This window comes from Sphaeroforma arctica (genome assembly GCF_001186125.1).
Source record: "Sphaeroforma arctica JP610 unplaced genomic scaffold supercont1.887, whole genome shotgun sequence".
NCBI classification, from domain to species: Eukaryota; class Ichthyosporea; order Ichthyophonida; genus Sphaeroforma; species Sphaeroforma arctica.
This window is the reverse complement of record NW_014039671.1, coordinates 15,239-31,334: the sequence shown is the minus strand read 5'-3', so window position 1 is coordinate 31,334 and position 16,096 is coordinate 15,239. Positions and strand designations below refer to the sequence as shown.

The following is a 16,096-nucleotide window of genomic DNA, read 5'->3' as shown; positions in this document are numbered from 1 at the left end:
AATATTGATGTTTAAAAGTGGCAGCTACAGAGGATGGTAGTTGGTACATATACACGAGCAGGAAGAGTTCATCTGCACTCCACCACACTGTCAGGTAGACACCGTTCAAACGGAGAGGTATTTGTGCCTGCATATATATCTACAGGTGTAGTCATATATACTACATTTAAATTACGTGCACCCATATATAAACACTATAAATTAATATAGAATCTCTCGTCAACAGTTTCAGCAAATGTGAAGGAAACTGCCGGTTATTAAGCCGTGTATGCCTGCGAACAGAGGGTTCTCATCAGGGTCACACTACGCGCAACCTGTAACTCTCAGACAGAATGATTTATGCGCCTGTCTGCATACACATTCATACAAGTACATACATAAATATATTCGGAAATATGCCCACGACAAGCACTATGTATGCCAAAACTAGTTGCTTTTTTGCCTGACATGAGTTGTCATGTATTGCTTGGTCAGCTTGTACCAGTTCTATGGCTATGGTTTCATGTTACAATTGTCCCAAGCCCAAACGCTTGCAAACTACTACAACGGCCCCAGCAGGACGCATGGATTTGTCCTGGATAGCATATTGCAGATATAGGAAGCATACTTCAATATGTATTTAAAAGAAAAGTTACTGTGATCTCTGACATCTGTTCAGAGACAAAAGCATTGCTTTCCAGCATGGTATTTCCGTAGTATACATCTTGGTATTTTAATTGCTTATCTAGAACGCCGTAGGATAAATATAATGTGCCTACATAAACATTACATCATGTTCTTTAAGCTGTTGGTTGCAGAGCAGAAGTCTTAGACGCTTATCACCATGCTGTGACCAGTATACGCGTGAGGCTGTTAGCAGGAGTCACTATATGTTGTCTATGTGTATTTGAGTATGGAAACCTGCGCAAGCGTCCACTTTTTGGTCTCAACTTGTGACATACTGATCAGGATTAATTTAGTTGGATATTAGTCAGATTGCTCCACAACACATCATCCAGACTCATTTTAGCTTTAGTATCCAAAGGTTGTTCGCTCTTTGTTGATTGTGAAGTGTTTCGCTTTTGAGCTGTTGTAGGTTCATTCGCCGGTGTATTTTTTACTGGCACATCGCGACTATCCGGTTTGACGGAGTATATCATTTCCACAACAGAGCTAAGTTGTTACATCCTTGTTATCCAGTTTTGTGTTTATTTTGGTCTTGGATATACTTTTCTGGTGTTGTATAGAAATGCTGACCAGATCCAAGCATGATCAATCTTTATATAACCAGAAATGCATTTGCATCGAGCCTGAAGTGATACGGTGATACCTTCCAATTTCGGTTCACTTAATACAATCTACCGAAATATGGGGCTCATGCCGTATCTCGTGATATGTTTTTGTTCTGCCAAGAACAACTCCTAAATTTCGGAGGCAAACATTTCTATCAACTGCTATGCCGATTTCCGGGTTGCCATCTTGCAGACCTGCAGACACAGTGCAGACTGCAGTTGCACGGTATTTACATAATACACGCTGCGGCTGAGAACCGATGAGCACGAGAGAATATGTATAGGCACCAACATTCTGTCGACTACATTGTTGTATATACACAATTGAAAAGAAAAGCACACAGTCGAGGATCCATCTCAACACCAATGATAGTTCAGATTAACGCTATCGCAGAATCCACATTCTTCTTCAAACCCGACTTCAGCGGTCGGGAGTACTGGTTCAATCTCTCACTGTGTCTGTACAGCGAAGAAATATTCAGACACCTGTGAATCCGACATCATCAGTCGTAACATGGTAATACTGTATTAGGTATACTGGATAGCAAAGGGTAAATTGCAAAATATTTTCTAAACATTTTATCCTAATGTTTATGCTACATACCGAAAATATGTATTGAAGACATCCCGGATACTCAAATTAATCATTGATGCATACAAATACCATGTATCAGTTTTGTCGCGGCTTGTACCCTTTTTTTTGAAACTTTTCTTGAAAAGTTGTCATGATTTTCGTCACGAGTAAACGACTACATAACACGATGTGGTACTCGGCGACAAATAGGTCCATATGAGCTCAGCAGACATATGCTTCACTATTGACTCACCCATGGAAACATGGAATCAATTGTCAAACTAAAATCCGTTGCCCATCAGCAACGCAGGCAGTTCCTTGACACGCATGCTGCTCCTGGCCTGTCCGTCTGACTTCTTCATCTCCTTCTCCATACGCTCAATGAACTCATACACTCTCCGGAACTTCAGTGTGGTTTCCACTGACTTTGTTCTGGTGACTAGATACGCCACCTCATTGGCGCGGCTTAGGGTGTCGGATGCATAGACAATACTTCTATGTAAGCATGTAGCTTATAGTTTCGTACAGAAGCCAATGTACAGTTTACCGTGTGTCATTCGTTCATTGAAAATACTTGAACACTATGTGATACTTCTGATTGCCTACTACATGACAGGAAATTGGAGGAATCAAATTTTGTGTTTGATTTTATGTATTTATACTATTACAAGCTGAGTGAGAATCTGTGATACTTATAAAGTATCAGCCTTTTTTGCTATCTCAATTCAGCTTGCGGCCAAGCCTTGATTTTTTTACCGACGATATTTGTGTTACACAGACGTACACAACTTACTTTATACTTTTAAAGTATAGAAGAGAAGATTGATCGGCTTTGAAAAGACAGCATAATATTAGAAACTACTGGAAGCTTCTTGTATATTGTGAACATTCTATGTTTATTAGTTAGAGCTGATACTTGTATGTTACGATTTGACGAGGAGGAAGTGGCTGTGGGAAATCACACCCCAGTGCAGCTGTGCTCATTCACTATTAGACTACACTCATATAAAACTGATACGGCTCTTTAGTAACAATTTCACTAAATCCTGTCTCTCGTACAAGATGTGTGTAGGTTAGTATACAGGATATGTGGATGTTATCATCGGCGTAGGGCGGACTTTAGTCAGATGGATCGCTGTATAGGATTTATAGGACATCTTCCAGACCACCTTTGGCCATCCAGAACAGCATTGTATCTGACGGATTGACGCTTTTTGTTGATTCTGATATGCTTCGACGTTGAGTTGTTGGCGATCGAACTGGTACCTTGTTCACTTGTACATCACGATTGTCTGGATTGAGGAAGAGCATCAATTCCGCGGCGGAGCTTAGTTGAACCATATTGCTACGATTATATTGCGTGTATTTAACTTATGTTTATGTTGTTGTTTTATGATTGGAAGATAAACCATATAGTGGTCATTGTTACATACATCTTTGGTGGCATTTGAATTTGTCACATCACTGTATGTGTGCAGTTTACAACACGGATACCAAGGATATAAGTCATATTAGATACACAAGCATTCCCGGCCGTTGGGGCGGGCCATGGATCGCGGGTCTCCCACTGCCACAACTGGAAGTTACAAAACTAGTTGGATTCGGGAGTCAGATTTGAGATTTAAGAGTGATCGGACTCGGGTTGTCCGCTTGACGCTTATGTAGCTGCTTATCCAGTTCGCAGTTATCCTGTTATGTATGACTATCCAAGACCAACCGTCGCGAACTTAAAAACTTTCGATACAAGACTCGATGAGTCGACGGCGAAGCGGAAGAACAATACTCAATAGTAGATATGTACTAAAGGTAAATTGCCAACAGGACTTAGTACCAAGTACATATGTACTCCAGAGCTGGAGTCTGGCGAGTTCAGTGGGAGTTGAGAGTAGTGACAGACTGGCGATTCTGAGTCTAAGCCTCTGAAGTAATTGGTAGATCTCAAGAGTTAAGTCCTATAGGCTAGTAATATTATCAGGCTATTCTGTCTTCTGAGGAGTCAGAAGTGAGAAGCCTGAACTCTGAAGAGTGAAGTGTCTAGTGGCATGTAGCTCATGAGTCATGTGACTAAAATTTTGAAAAGAAAAATTATCTCTACATTTGGTGCGCTGCACATATTCACAGACGTGTGGTGGCTTGAATAGGATTACTTCTAAAGAAACCTAGATCACTTTTATTTTGGATGCAGCACGTATAAAAGACCGTATACTGTCGATTGTGCTGTCATAAATTACTACGAATATCTCAACGCGAACGAAATTGAAATCATGGTTCAGATTAGCGCTACCGCAGAGTCCACGTTCTTCTTTAACCCTGAGATCAGCAATAATACTGATGCTAGGAGGCAAGTGCCAGTTCAATCTCCTACGGTACAGCGAAGGAATTTTTAGACACCTGCTAATTCAACATCCCCGGTCGATACCATGGTATACTAGATGGCAAAGGGTTGCTTGCATGACACGATCTGAAGGAATATCCTCATGTTTGCGATATAAACAAATTTCAAAAAAAAGCTAACGAGGGTCACCTCAACAATTAAATTAACTCTTGATCTATGCAATTATCATGTACCGTTCTGCCACGGCTTGTACTCTTTTTCTTGAGGATTTGTCATGTTTTTCGTCGTGACTCTTATAACAACATGTCACGCTGGTACCCGACGACAAAAGCAGGTCCATATTAAATATATAAACATGCTTCATTATTGGCTACCCATGGAGACATGCAATTAATGTGAACATATTAAACTAGACTTGCGACGCGTTGTAAAAGCAGTGAATCACATATATTTTAGACATATAGACCATACATAACTTCCTGTAGATGTTTATGTACGGTTTACACGTATGTATCCCATAGGAAACGCGTCGGCTCCATATTTCTGTATCGGTATGCTCAGACGTAGGAAAAGCTCTTGGTAACGGACAACTAGAGATGATGGTTATAAAACTACACGTATTCGATATCTTCCAACTGATCAGGAATTAAACGATATGTACAAGCTCATTTAAGATATTTCAGAATGTATTCTACATGCCTGGACATGTGTTGGGATCATTTTATGTCTAAGAACCAGAGCAAGACTCGATAGTGTATATGATGGATGAGCATGTTTATTATCTATAAAGTATAATTTAGTGTGATGACGTCCAAGTCCTACTTTTTTCCAACATGTTGTGTGACTGAGATATATGTCACACACTTGATAATTAAGTCTAAGAGAGAAGAATAGTCCGCTTTAAAAAGCGGGCATTCTTTAGTACTGAAAACTTGTACCATATTTATATATACGACCTAAGTTTATTGGTTGTAGTTGCTACTGCCATGTTATTATTTGACGAGGGGTGTGGCCAGGACGTAGAAGGGACTGTGGTAGTTCACACTCAAGCGCAACTGTGCTCCAGACACTAGTTACAACTCATATGAGACGGAAGCGCCTCATTGGTAGCAATTTTATCAAACCCCGTCTCATTTACAGGATATGTGGATGTTATCAGCGGCACAGGATGCATTTTAATCAGACAGATCACTTTATAGGACATCTTCTAGACCACCTTTGGCCATCCAGAACACCATAGTATCCGACGGATTAACACTTTTTGTTGATCCCGAGATGCTACGGCGTTGAATCGTTGGCGATCGAACTGGTACCTTGTTCACTTGTACATCACGATTGTCTGGATTGAAGAAGAACATCGATTCCGCGGCGTTGCTTAATTGTACCATATTGTTATCTTATATAACTTAATGTCTGTGTTGTTGTATTGTGATTTGTAAATGGGTCATACAGTGTTTATCTTTATATACCTCCCTATGTGCATTCCACCTCGTACACCCTTGTCTACGATATTAGATTCATAGTTTCATACGCGCTCCCGGTATTTGCGCAAAATTGATTTACAATACTAGTGAAAGATGAATACATCTATATGTTCTTCGCTCCTTGCGCACACACCCGTGGAGTCGGGTTCGGGACATATTTCTGTATGGTGCGCCGTACCTTGCATTATCTGTTGGACGCTGCTGGTATGTTACAGTAATACTACTATGGTGCTGTGGCGAACCAAATTTACGCCAAGCGCCCTGCAGTCCTGCATCAACGAGGAGCGACAGGTATTTATATGCTATATTAGGAAATTATGTATTTGCATTTGTCCCGAGACTGGCCGTCGGCAGAAAGTCCAAGACAAGACTAAAGAGTAAAGAGGCAAAAGAAAATTCTATATGCTCTTAGAGAATATCTAATCTAATGAAAATATAGATCATAGGGTACTTAGAGTCAAACGGACTCGCAGAATTCGAGAATAGTCTGAATCGAGTCATCGACAAATTGAAATTTAAAATTTATGAGTTGGTACTTGGTTAAAAAAATGTACCCTTCCCCCGGGGCCATAGTTGATAAAGAGGCAGAGTGCTCACTGCTCTGGCTCAGCTTCTCGAGTTCTCAAAGCCGTTAATGCTCAATGCATGTGTAATACTACTTAATACTATGTATCTGCAGAGACTAATGGGACTTCGTGCAGGATATATAAAAGCCAACATGCACCCGATTGCACTGCCAAACACAGCTACGAATACAAAACTAAAGTCGAAGATACAGCGCAACAGAAAACATGGTTCAGATCAGCGCTACCGCGGAATCCATGTTCTTCTTCAACCCCGAGATCAGCAATGATAGTGATCCTAGAAGGCAAGTGCCAGTTCAATCCCCCATGGTGCAGCGACGGAACAATCAGACACCTACGAACCTGGCATCGCCGGTAGATACTATGGTATACTGGATGGCAAAGGGTGGCTTGCAAGACATTATCTGAAGAATCGACTATGGATTTATACAAAATATTAGCATACGTACACTGATTGGTTAAGTGGAGCACGTAAGTATCGGTAAAATAAACTGTTCTACCATATTCCAACTGTTGCTAAGACTATTTAGTATGTGGTCGTGTGGAATTTTTCACACTAAATCGCTGCATCTATATTCCGTTCTAGTCGAACAGGTGAGGGTGAGCTAGAAAACAAGCAACTGCGCAGACCATCACCGTTGAAACGATAGAAAAGTATTCAATATATATATATATATATATATATGAATATATATACAAATATGCATAAATGTTATATATATATTCATGAAGATATAATATAGATAAAGAAGAAGAAGAAAAATTATACATACCATACATATACATATATATACATTTATATATGTATGCATATATACATACATATATATATATATATATATATTGATGTATGTATGCATGTATGGAAGTATATATATATATATATATAAATATTATATATATCATGGTTGTTTGTTTGTGTGATATTCTAGTTTTAACTTTATTCTCGACTTTCATATCATAATTTGCTACTTTGCTTAATTAAGGCGAGGTACAACGTTCGTACCTGAAGATACAGTGGAAGCCCGACGGAAGTGATCGTTCGCAGCCAAGTAATTATCTGCAATTTCATTGGCTGATTTTAACGGGAATGTTTCAGCGTTAAAATCACCGCAACCACGCCGCTGTTCGTGCGTGGGTTGCATATCCCTCCACGGGTCTGACCCCATCTCATTGCTGTGTGCCTCTGCACGTTGTGTATTGTGTTCATTCGATACATTGTCTGTGTGGGGGAATATGCCTACACTCTGCGGGTGCATGTGTCTGCTAGACTTTCGTCTGTGTATGCCATGCCCAACATGCTGAGTGTCGACAGCGTATCTGTGGCTATTCTCCATGTCTCCGTGACCGGTCGCCTCGTTCCCATACGTCTGCTGCCCCTGAATATGTGTACCAGACTCGCTACCGTATGCTATACCGTTATGTGCCATATCATCATACATGTGCATACCCACTCTGTACGTATGCTTGTTCTGGTGCTCGCGCGTGTCTTCCGAACCTCCCTGCATACTTGTACTCTCACTGCCACGGGTTGTCAAGGTTATAGGAATTATGTCCGTGTTCGCAAACGCCTTTGTCTCCGGTGACGATTCCTGTGTGCGCTGTAAGTGTGTATGCGAGCTATGACTATCCTGTGAGCGCAAATGTAAGCCACGCTCAAGGTGTGTGAGAGTTTGTGTGTGTGTACTGGGGTGCGTTGTGTACATATCCTCCTCCGAGTACTGCCCCGGCGGGTGCCCCATCTGTCCTTGACTGTACAGCCCGTTATCGTTATCACACATTTCGTTCTTCTCTCGAACATCGTCCCCTGTGCTCTCTCTCTCCCCATCATTCGTCCGACCGTTGTTGTTGTCGTTTGCACAACTGGCCGTGTCTGACGCCGAGTACGTGCGGTTTATGCGGTGTTGTTGTTGCGATTGAGGGGTGTGTACTGTGTGTGCGTGTGCATATGTTTCATGGTGTGGCTGCTGCTGTGTGTGGGCCTCCGCATGCCCCAATTCTCGATGCCGTGGTTTTTGTAGATGTTGCTGTTGCAGTTGCTGTGTGTGTTGTTGTTGTTCTTGTTGCGTGTGCTGGTCTTGTCCTTCGTGTACCAGCCTCTTAACGTTGTTGCTCTGCGACGCGCGTGCGTGCGTGTGCGGTTGTGTGGGAGCCGTCTGCGGCTGTTTGACATTCTTATTCTTAGTCGTATGTGTCTGTTCCTGCTGTTTACCTACAGGCTTGTTCTGTTTGGGTCGGTGTGTATTACGCAGAGCTCCTGGCTTGCCATTCTTCTGCGTCCCCTGTATCCGATCCCCTCTCTGCTGCTTGCTCGTGTGTGCCGCGCTTTGTACCGAACTCTCCGATTCCTCGTTAATTGTCTGTCCCCGCCTACCCCCGTCCTCCTTACCCCCACCCCCCACCGGCTGTGGCTGTATGTACTGGTTCTGTACCCCTATCATATGCGGGTGCTGAGTAGGGAACATCATCGGTCGTGGTATCAGCTTAACGGGCGTTTCCCGTTTCATGCCTTTTGTCCCCAGAGGAAGCCCAGTCCGATAATCCAGGGGCCCTCCGTCATACCCTCTCATGTGTGCGTGTGCGTGGGCTTGATACCCCCCTCCATGTCCGTGTGTGCGTGCGTGTACACCACTTTGCTGCTGCTGCAGCTGTTGTTGTTGTTGTGTAGTGTTCTGTATGTGTGCGGGTAGGCCTGCCTGCCCACCCGTCGGCTGCGGTTGTGCCTGTGCGTGCAACCCGTTAACGGGCCAGGCTACCAGCGGTGAGACAGTCGTGGGAAGCGTTTCATCTCTCTCGACCAAATACGTTAAGTACTCATCCAGCAACAATCGCAGCAGATGAAAGCTCCCGAAACTCTTGGCACTCTTAACCGTCAGATTGCGGATCAGCATCGACCCCACCAGTCCAAACAGTCCCAGGAACACCTTTGCACTCACTTGCTCTTCCTTGGCAGCCTCGTCTCCATGTGTGTGTGCGTGGGCGTGTGTGGGCAGGCGTGTGTACGCGTGCGTGGCGTCTGCGTGGTCGGAGGAAGTGTCTTGTGCGTGTCTCTGGGCCTGGCTGTGGGTGTGTGACTGGGCGTGTGACGAGACGCGCTTGTGGATGTGAGTGGCTAAGATGGTCTCGATCCATGCAGTCCACATGGGTAGTGACCCCCGCTGGTTAAGCACACTCTCGAAGCCCACCCGCAGATCCTATAGATAGAATGGAAGTGATTGGTGCATGGTGGTGGGATGAGTAGATGGCTATAAGAAGAATACAGCTTGTAAATTGAAAAAAAATAGTGCACGATGGTGGGTGGTGAAATGAGGAGAAGACATGCCTACTGATAAGTATATATATATATACACACAAATATAAATAATAATAATAAATACATACATAAGATACATAGATCCACACATACACATATATATTTATAGGTATTGGTAGTAGAATATCAACCTATACATTTAAGTCTACCGGGCCGAAAATACAGAAAAGGTGCGATAAGTGCACGAACTAAATAAATAGACATACCACAAAACAACACACACACGCATAATATATATATATATATATATGTATACACACACACACACACACACACATATATATATATATTTACATATACATATATGTGTGTGTGTACATAACATACATACATACACATACGTACATACATACACATACATACACAAACAAATACATAAATAGATACGTACATACACATACATACAAACATACACATATATACATACACACACACACATATATATATATGCATGGATGTACGTACGTACATAAGTATATATATACACTTACACACATACATACGTATATATATATGCATATAGATATAGATATAGATACAGATATATATACACACACACACACATATATATATATATATAAACATATACATGCATATACATTTATATACTTGTATCTGGTACACACCTGCAGGGTCTGGAAGCTACACACACAGTACTCCTTGGCCTGCCACAGCACTCCTGAAACATCTATCCTCTTCCAATCCGCTATCATCTGCGCCACCTGATCACCTGAGTACAACAGACTCAACGCTGCCTGCGCCAGATGTGTGAGAGAGGTCAACCGTAACAACATACGCGAGAAGTACTCGGCTGTGACCAGGCGTTGGGCGTAGACATCCGTCTTGCACAGACACTCGATGGGGTCCATGAGGACGTTCTTGGCTACTTTGGCGAACAGCCGCGTGCTTTTAAGCCTGGAGTGAGGTGAGGTGAGGGCAGAGATAGTGCGATGTGCGTGAAGGTGAGTGCGATTCTGTTTGGGTATTGGTCGAGGTTGAATGGGCGAGTGAAATGTTAGATGGGAGTAATTGGGAACTTCTTTGATAAACTAGTCATGTTAACGTGTGCTATTAAGTCTATATGACAGGAAGTAGGAAGCAGACAAGAGAAAAGAGGATATATATACATATCATCTAGAATTATATATATATACATATCATTCTAATTAGCATCACACAACATACTTCTGCGAACGGGTCATGCTCAGCGGAGAAGGGAACCACGTGAGGATGGTATTCTGCAACACCAGTGCATCGTTAGCAGCCACTACACGCTTAGCCTCGGGGTGTGTAAGGTAGGCGTTTAGAATTGTTGGTGTCAGATTGCTCCAGAAATTGGACAATTCGTGCCCCACAGCCTCGAAGGAATACGACGCAAATCTTTCCAACACACGCATGCAGTGTGCGGTGTGCTGATGCACAAACTCTTGAGCCTCCCTGAAGGTGTGTGTAACAATATCATATGGTAAGATAATGTACATATATATATATATACATATACATATATATATATAAACATACATACATGAAAACTTACGTACGATTTTATACATAGATACATATATACATAATTGCACAAAACTGGTATAGCTAATATACATATCATACAAACTTAAGGCCTCCACTGAAGAAGTACAACGAGCCTTAATGATAATATACACTCACTGCACTTAATTGTCAAAGGGACTTCTTTCCAACAATAGATGACAAGGCACAAATCACAGATTACGGGAGTGCAGAGACATGTATATTTGCCACCACAGAAAGACCATATATATATATATATATTTGTAGGTAATCGAACATCTCACTTTGGAAATTTAGGGTTTTAGGTGTATTAGGCTTAAAAACCCTAAATATTTGCACCTACTACCGCGAAGGAGTAAACTAGTGACTACACACGGGTGAGAGGCTATATACAGTCAAATCCGCAAAAGGACGCGTATTGCTTGCGCAGTGGAATGGAATCAATAAGTCAACAAGTAAGCTCGAAAAGCAGCCGATTTTACTTTTATATATATATATATATATATATACATATGAATATATATAAAATAGATACATAGATACATAAACATACACACCCATATATATATTTATTTGTTTATAAAACTATACACACAACATCATATCACGCAGTACAAATGCTCAAGCAAGAAACAGTACATACTCTAAAGTAGCCATTGTCATTGGTCCCTGTTGCCTTATATGATATACCGGGTAGAGACTGGCGGGATGTGTCCCATTGCGTGGTTGATGTGGAGCACTTGACGCGTCCTTCTCTTTGATACCGTAGTAATGATACTGTCAACAGACAAGAATTAATTTAGAATTGAGGTTGCCGAATGGTTTTTAGTGTGCAAGCTTTTAAGATTAATTCAGAATTGTGGTTGGCGAATGGGCGTTAGTGCGCAGGCTTTTAAGTAAAAAGGTGAATCTGTGTGTACAAAGAAGAAATTAATCTTCCAGGAGCCATGCGATCTGTTGTTCTTATGTCGACAGCAAGCACGTCCGTATATTCAAACAATATTATGTGTGCAATTTGATACTGAAGTCGTGGTACTATTAAAAGGCAGGAATTAATACAAACTTTAGAATTAATTAAACTTTAGTTTTAAGTATTGATATTAAGGTGTACAGTAGAAACATTGGGGAACGGGTGGGCAATTTGATCCCGCAATAGCAATACTATCTCAGTAGGCAAAGATATACACACCAATGAATCTGAAAGATTGACCATGGGGCGGATATAAGTACTCGTGGTATTTATATAAGCGTATATGTACTTGTGTATAGATATATGTACATACAAAGCTTTTACTGAGCACATACATAAGCATGCCTACCAAAACACCGTAATGATATACACAAATTGATGTACTACTCAAACAGTCACGGACCTACAAATAGTTTCTATTTTCAACATATATACATATATACATATATACATATATACACACACACACACACACACACATATATATATAGATCGACGTGAATTCCAATGGGATCGATACGATTCAGTTTCAGAAATAAATGTATCAGAGAACAGCATTCTCTGCTTAAACCTTTTTTTCAATGAAAAAGCCACGCATTTCCGCAGATTCGATTTCTTCCCCGTATGTTCTTGAACATACTTTCGTAAGTATACATATACATATATATATATGTATATGTATATATATATATGTATAAATGAATATGTGTATATTTATATATATGTATTTTTGTATTTGCCTATAATTGTTTACTTGTATGTATGTTTGTATATGTTCTTATGTATATTTTTTATGTGTACATTTGTATTTGTGTATATTTGTATATGTTAGGTTTTATGTGTATACTTGTCAATATATAAAACTCATTTTGTGCATGTATGCCTGATCGTGGACGTATATATAACAATCAGTGCCACACAATCTATTCAACATGTGTCGAATCAATTGGTTTGTATTCTCATTGCCAGATCCATCTCGTATTCCAACGTTTACGATCGCGTTAAGCGATTAACTCTCTCCACTTATACAGAGATTCAAACACATGCCACAAGCTTCAATCACAGGCGCACATACTCTGACCTGTACATACTTGTGCAGACAGGTTATCTCATTGGGAAAGTCCCGAAGGAAAGGACTATCGATGAGTGTTCTCTCCCTCGTACTCGCACAATGCAATAATACAACAGAAGTGCACAAAAGAGGCACTTGCCACATGGTATGCACATCCGCCACACACACACTCGCATATACATACGTATATATATATACATATATATATATGTGCGAATACACACACCAGCATTTATTCATTAAATGCGTATTCTTACATCTTATGATGCACATATACACACTCACACACGCGCGCGTATACACGCTAATAAACCTATACACATGTACGCGCAATCCCACACATACACACATGCTTGCACACATGCACACAATACCTTAGAATTCCCTCTGGTGCCCAAGCGCCTGGTCTTCAGATTAGGAAAGATCGATCGGATGAGCTTGCCAAAGGTGGCGTTGTTACAGGGCCCTAGATCGTGCACCTTGCTATACTCCTCGTACTTGTCGTACACACTCTGCCGGGGTATGCTGTGGTTATCCCACATCTCATAGTTATCCATCAACCACTTTACCACCATCACACTCTTACGCGGCTTCTCCTCGCGGTCTTTCTTACGCAGCTGAGCCATCTCTACCGCTTCCGCCGGTACTAAAATTCCGGCGAAGTTCGGTCCTCTTGTTCTCCCGGGAGGCTTGTCCGGGTGCGTTATGGGACCCTCCGCACCGCCTGTGTTATTTGTCTCGGCTGTAATGCTCGTATTGACATCGACAACGGCAGCAACACCCGGCCTCGTTAATTGTCCACTAGCGCCCCCGTCCGAGCTGTCTGTGGCAGCTGCAGCAGGGAGACCTTGCACACCTGTACTAACATCCGTGCGCCCACCAATCATACTACTGCCTGTGGTAGTCGCTTGCACGCCTGGTTCGCTAGGAGGTGCGAGAGCCTCACTGTTACTAATATTCGTGCCTATACTACCGCCGTCCGTGTGCGTGTGTGTGTGTGTGTTTGTGCTTGTTTGTACTTGTGTTTGTGCGTGTTCGTTGTCCGCCGCAGTCAGAGTCACCTGCTCCTGCACCCTTAACCCTGGAGATTGTATTGTATCGTCTACCGGTGCACTACTACCTACCATCCCACTCCTTGTTAATTGTCCATTACCATCGTTCGCCGTACCACCACTTACTATACTCTCCCCACTACGCACACTCGCACACCTATCGCCCACACTCTCTGCGTCGGTGGTTGCTTGGCCACGCACACTACCACCAACATCAGCGCTCTCAGAGTTACGTGCATATGTGGCTGTATTGAGCGGCGTGGTGGTGCTGTCAGCGTCATGCACCGGTACACTACCATGTCCCATTTGCGTTTGTTCTGCTTGGGCGTTCATATCGCCCATCTCAGCACCACCTGCCACCGCCTCTGTGGCCGTCAGCGTGTCTAGGTCCGTGCGTGTGCCTGTACACACACCCGCATTCGCATCTGGTGTGGAGTTGAGTGGTTGGAGCGTACTGTGGCGAGTGCTCGAAGTGACTGCTCCAATGTCGGATACCCCTGCTAACCGCGCTGCATCAGTGGTGTCAAGCTCACCGACTCGTACCTGCGCAGTCATGGCAACGCCGTCTGTACTAGACCCCACATGAGGTGCATCCGTGCGTGTGGTCCCTACATCACCCGAGTCACTTAAAGCGGGTGTTGGGATATTCGGTACTAATGTACTATCACCAATCTGCTGATCTGTGCTGCTGTGGTTGGATTGGTTGTATACTTCAGTGGGGTTTTGTGAAGAGCTATGTGTTTGGGTACCCTCACAGGTCGTAACACCTGCGGCGCCTGTTAATGCTTTCGTGTGGTCGGATGCATGCACAACCTCCTGTGGAGGCGTGCGCGGGTGCGTCTGTGTGTCGCATTGCTTATCCGTGTCAAGTTGTGGTTGTGGTTGTGACTGTGGTTTTGTTGTATTTGCTGTGTGTGCTTGTTCATTACTTGCTGTGTGTGCTTGTTCATTACTTGCTGTGTGTGTCTGTGTAATATTTGCTGAGAGTGATTGTGCGGTATCTATTGTGTGTGTCTGTATAGTTTTTGCTGTGTGCGGGTGTGCATGTACATCTACATCACCACCCACAGCTGCCCCAAGTACTTCTTGAGTCACTGCACTAACTGGCGCAGAGGCTTCCGCTTGAGAGCTCTCCGCCTGTCCTGCTATACTTGTTGGGCGTGTGACGGTTGCTTCGTCTGTAGTACCAGCAGTTGAACTATTATCTATATCTCCATTCGTACACGTAACCAGTACATTACTGTGTGTTGGTGCTTGTTGTCGTTGTTTAAGCACACTGTCTAACTCACTAACCCCGTCACTCTCAGACTCCACTTTGCGCTTCTTCACAGTGTTTTCATCAAACGCTGGGTCAACCCCACTTGCGCACTCTTCTGACGCATCACTGCCATATGCACGCTTACGGTTACTATTCGCCGCATGCGAAGGATCAGTTTCTGCATATTTTTTATCAGTAACACTTTTAAGTATATTAACGTTATCTGTAGTATATCTCGCCCGTTGCGGGCTATGTGCGAGTGTCTGTATACCCTTTGCCCCCACTTGCACTTCCAGTTCAACATTCAACAGTCCCATGTGTGCAGATGGATTGCTATCAAGACTATTGAAGGAATCTACATACGTTTGTGTATGTGGGTGTGGGTGTGGGTGTGTCTTGACCGTAGGACTGCTCTCTGGCTGTACACACATGCTTGGACTATCCTTTGTTGGCCTTCCATGAGCAGGTAGCGGCTCCTGTCCACTTGTGCTCACATGTGTGTGTTGTATGTTTGCCAATGTATTCCCCACTTGGAGCATTGATTATTAATTATATATATAGGATATATATGACCCCTATGCTGTACAACTCAGCGCTAAGACTACAGTGTCTATACCCATTTGTGCACAAATCGGCGGACGTGCTACTGTGTGTAC

The 16,096-nt window shown here is 42.8% G+C and overlaps 3 protein-coding genes across 3 annotated transcripts; 1 reads left to right on the top strand and 2 right to left on the bottom strand.

Moving 5' to 3' along the window:
• Positions 1-4,942: 4,942 nt before the first annotated feature.
• On the bottom strand, positions 4,943-5,668 carry SARC_09099 (hypothetical protein). Its single transcript, XM_014296900.1, has one exon. It carries the CDS (start codon positions 5,566-5,568, stop codon positions 5,374-5,376), a length of 195 nt encoding a protein of 64 aa, XP_014152375.1. The 5' UTR covers positions 5,569-5,668; the 3' UTR covers positions 4,943-5,373.
• Positions 5,669-6,455: 787 nt separating this feature from the next.
• On the top strand, positions 6,456-6,656 carry SARC_09098 (hypothetical protein; the record flags this gene model as incomplete). Its single annotated transcript, XM_014296899.1, has 1 exon — positions 6,456-6,656. One exon carries the CDS (start codon positions 6,456-6,458, stop codon positions 6,654-6,656), a length of 201 nt encoding a protein of 66 aa, XP_014152374.1.
• A 506-nt stretch (positions 6,657-7,162) lies between these two features.
• Positions 7,163-15,813, bottom strand: SARC_09097 (hypothetical protein). Its single transcript, XM_014296898.1, has 5 exons — positions 13,505-15,813; positions 11,732-11,865; positions 10,747-10,998; positions 10,188-10,476; positions 7,163-9,442 (listed from the first exon to the last, which is right to left on the bottom strand). The coding sequence occupies exons 1-5, from the start codon at positions 15,755-15,757 to the stop codon at positions 7,226-7,228; spliced, it is 5,145 nt and encodes a 1,714-aa protein (XP_014152373.1). The 5' UTR covers positions 15,758-15,813; the 3' UTR covers positions 7,163-7,225.
• Positions 15,814-16,096: the final 283 nt, after the last annotated feature.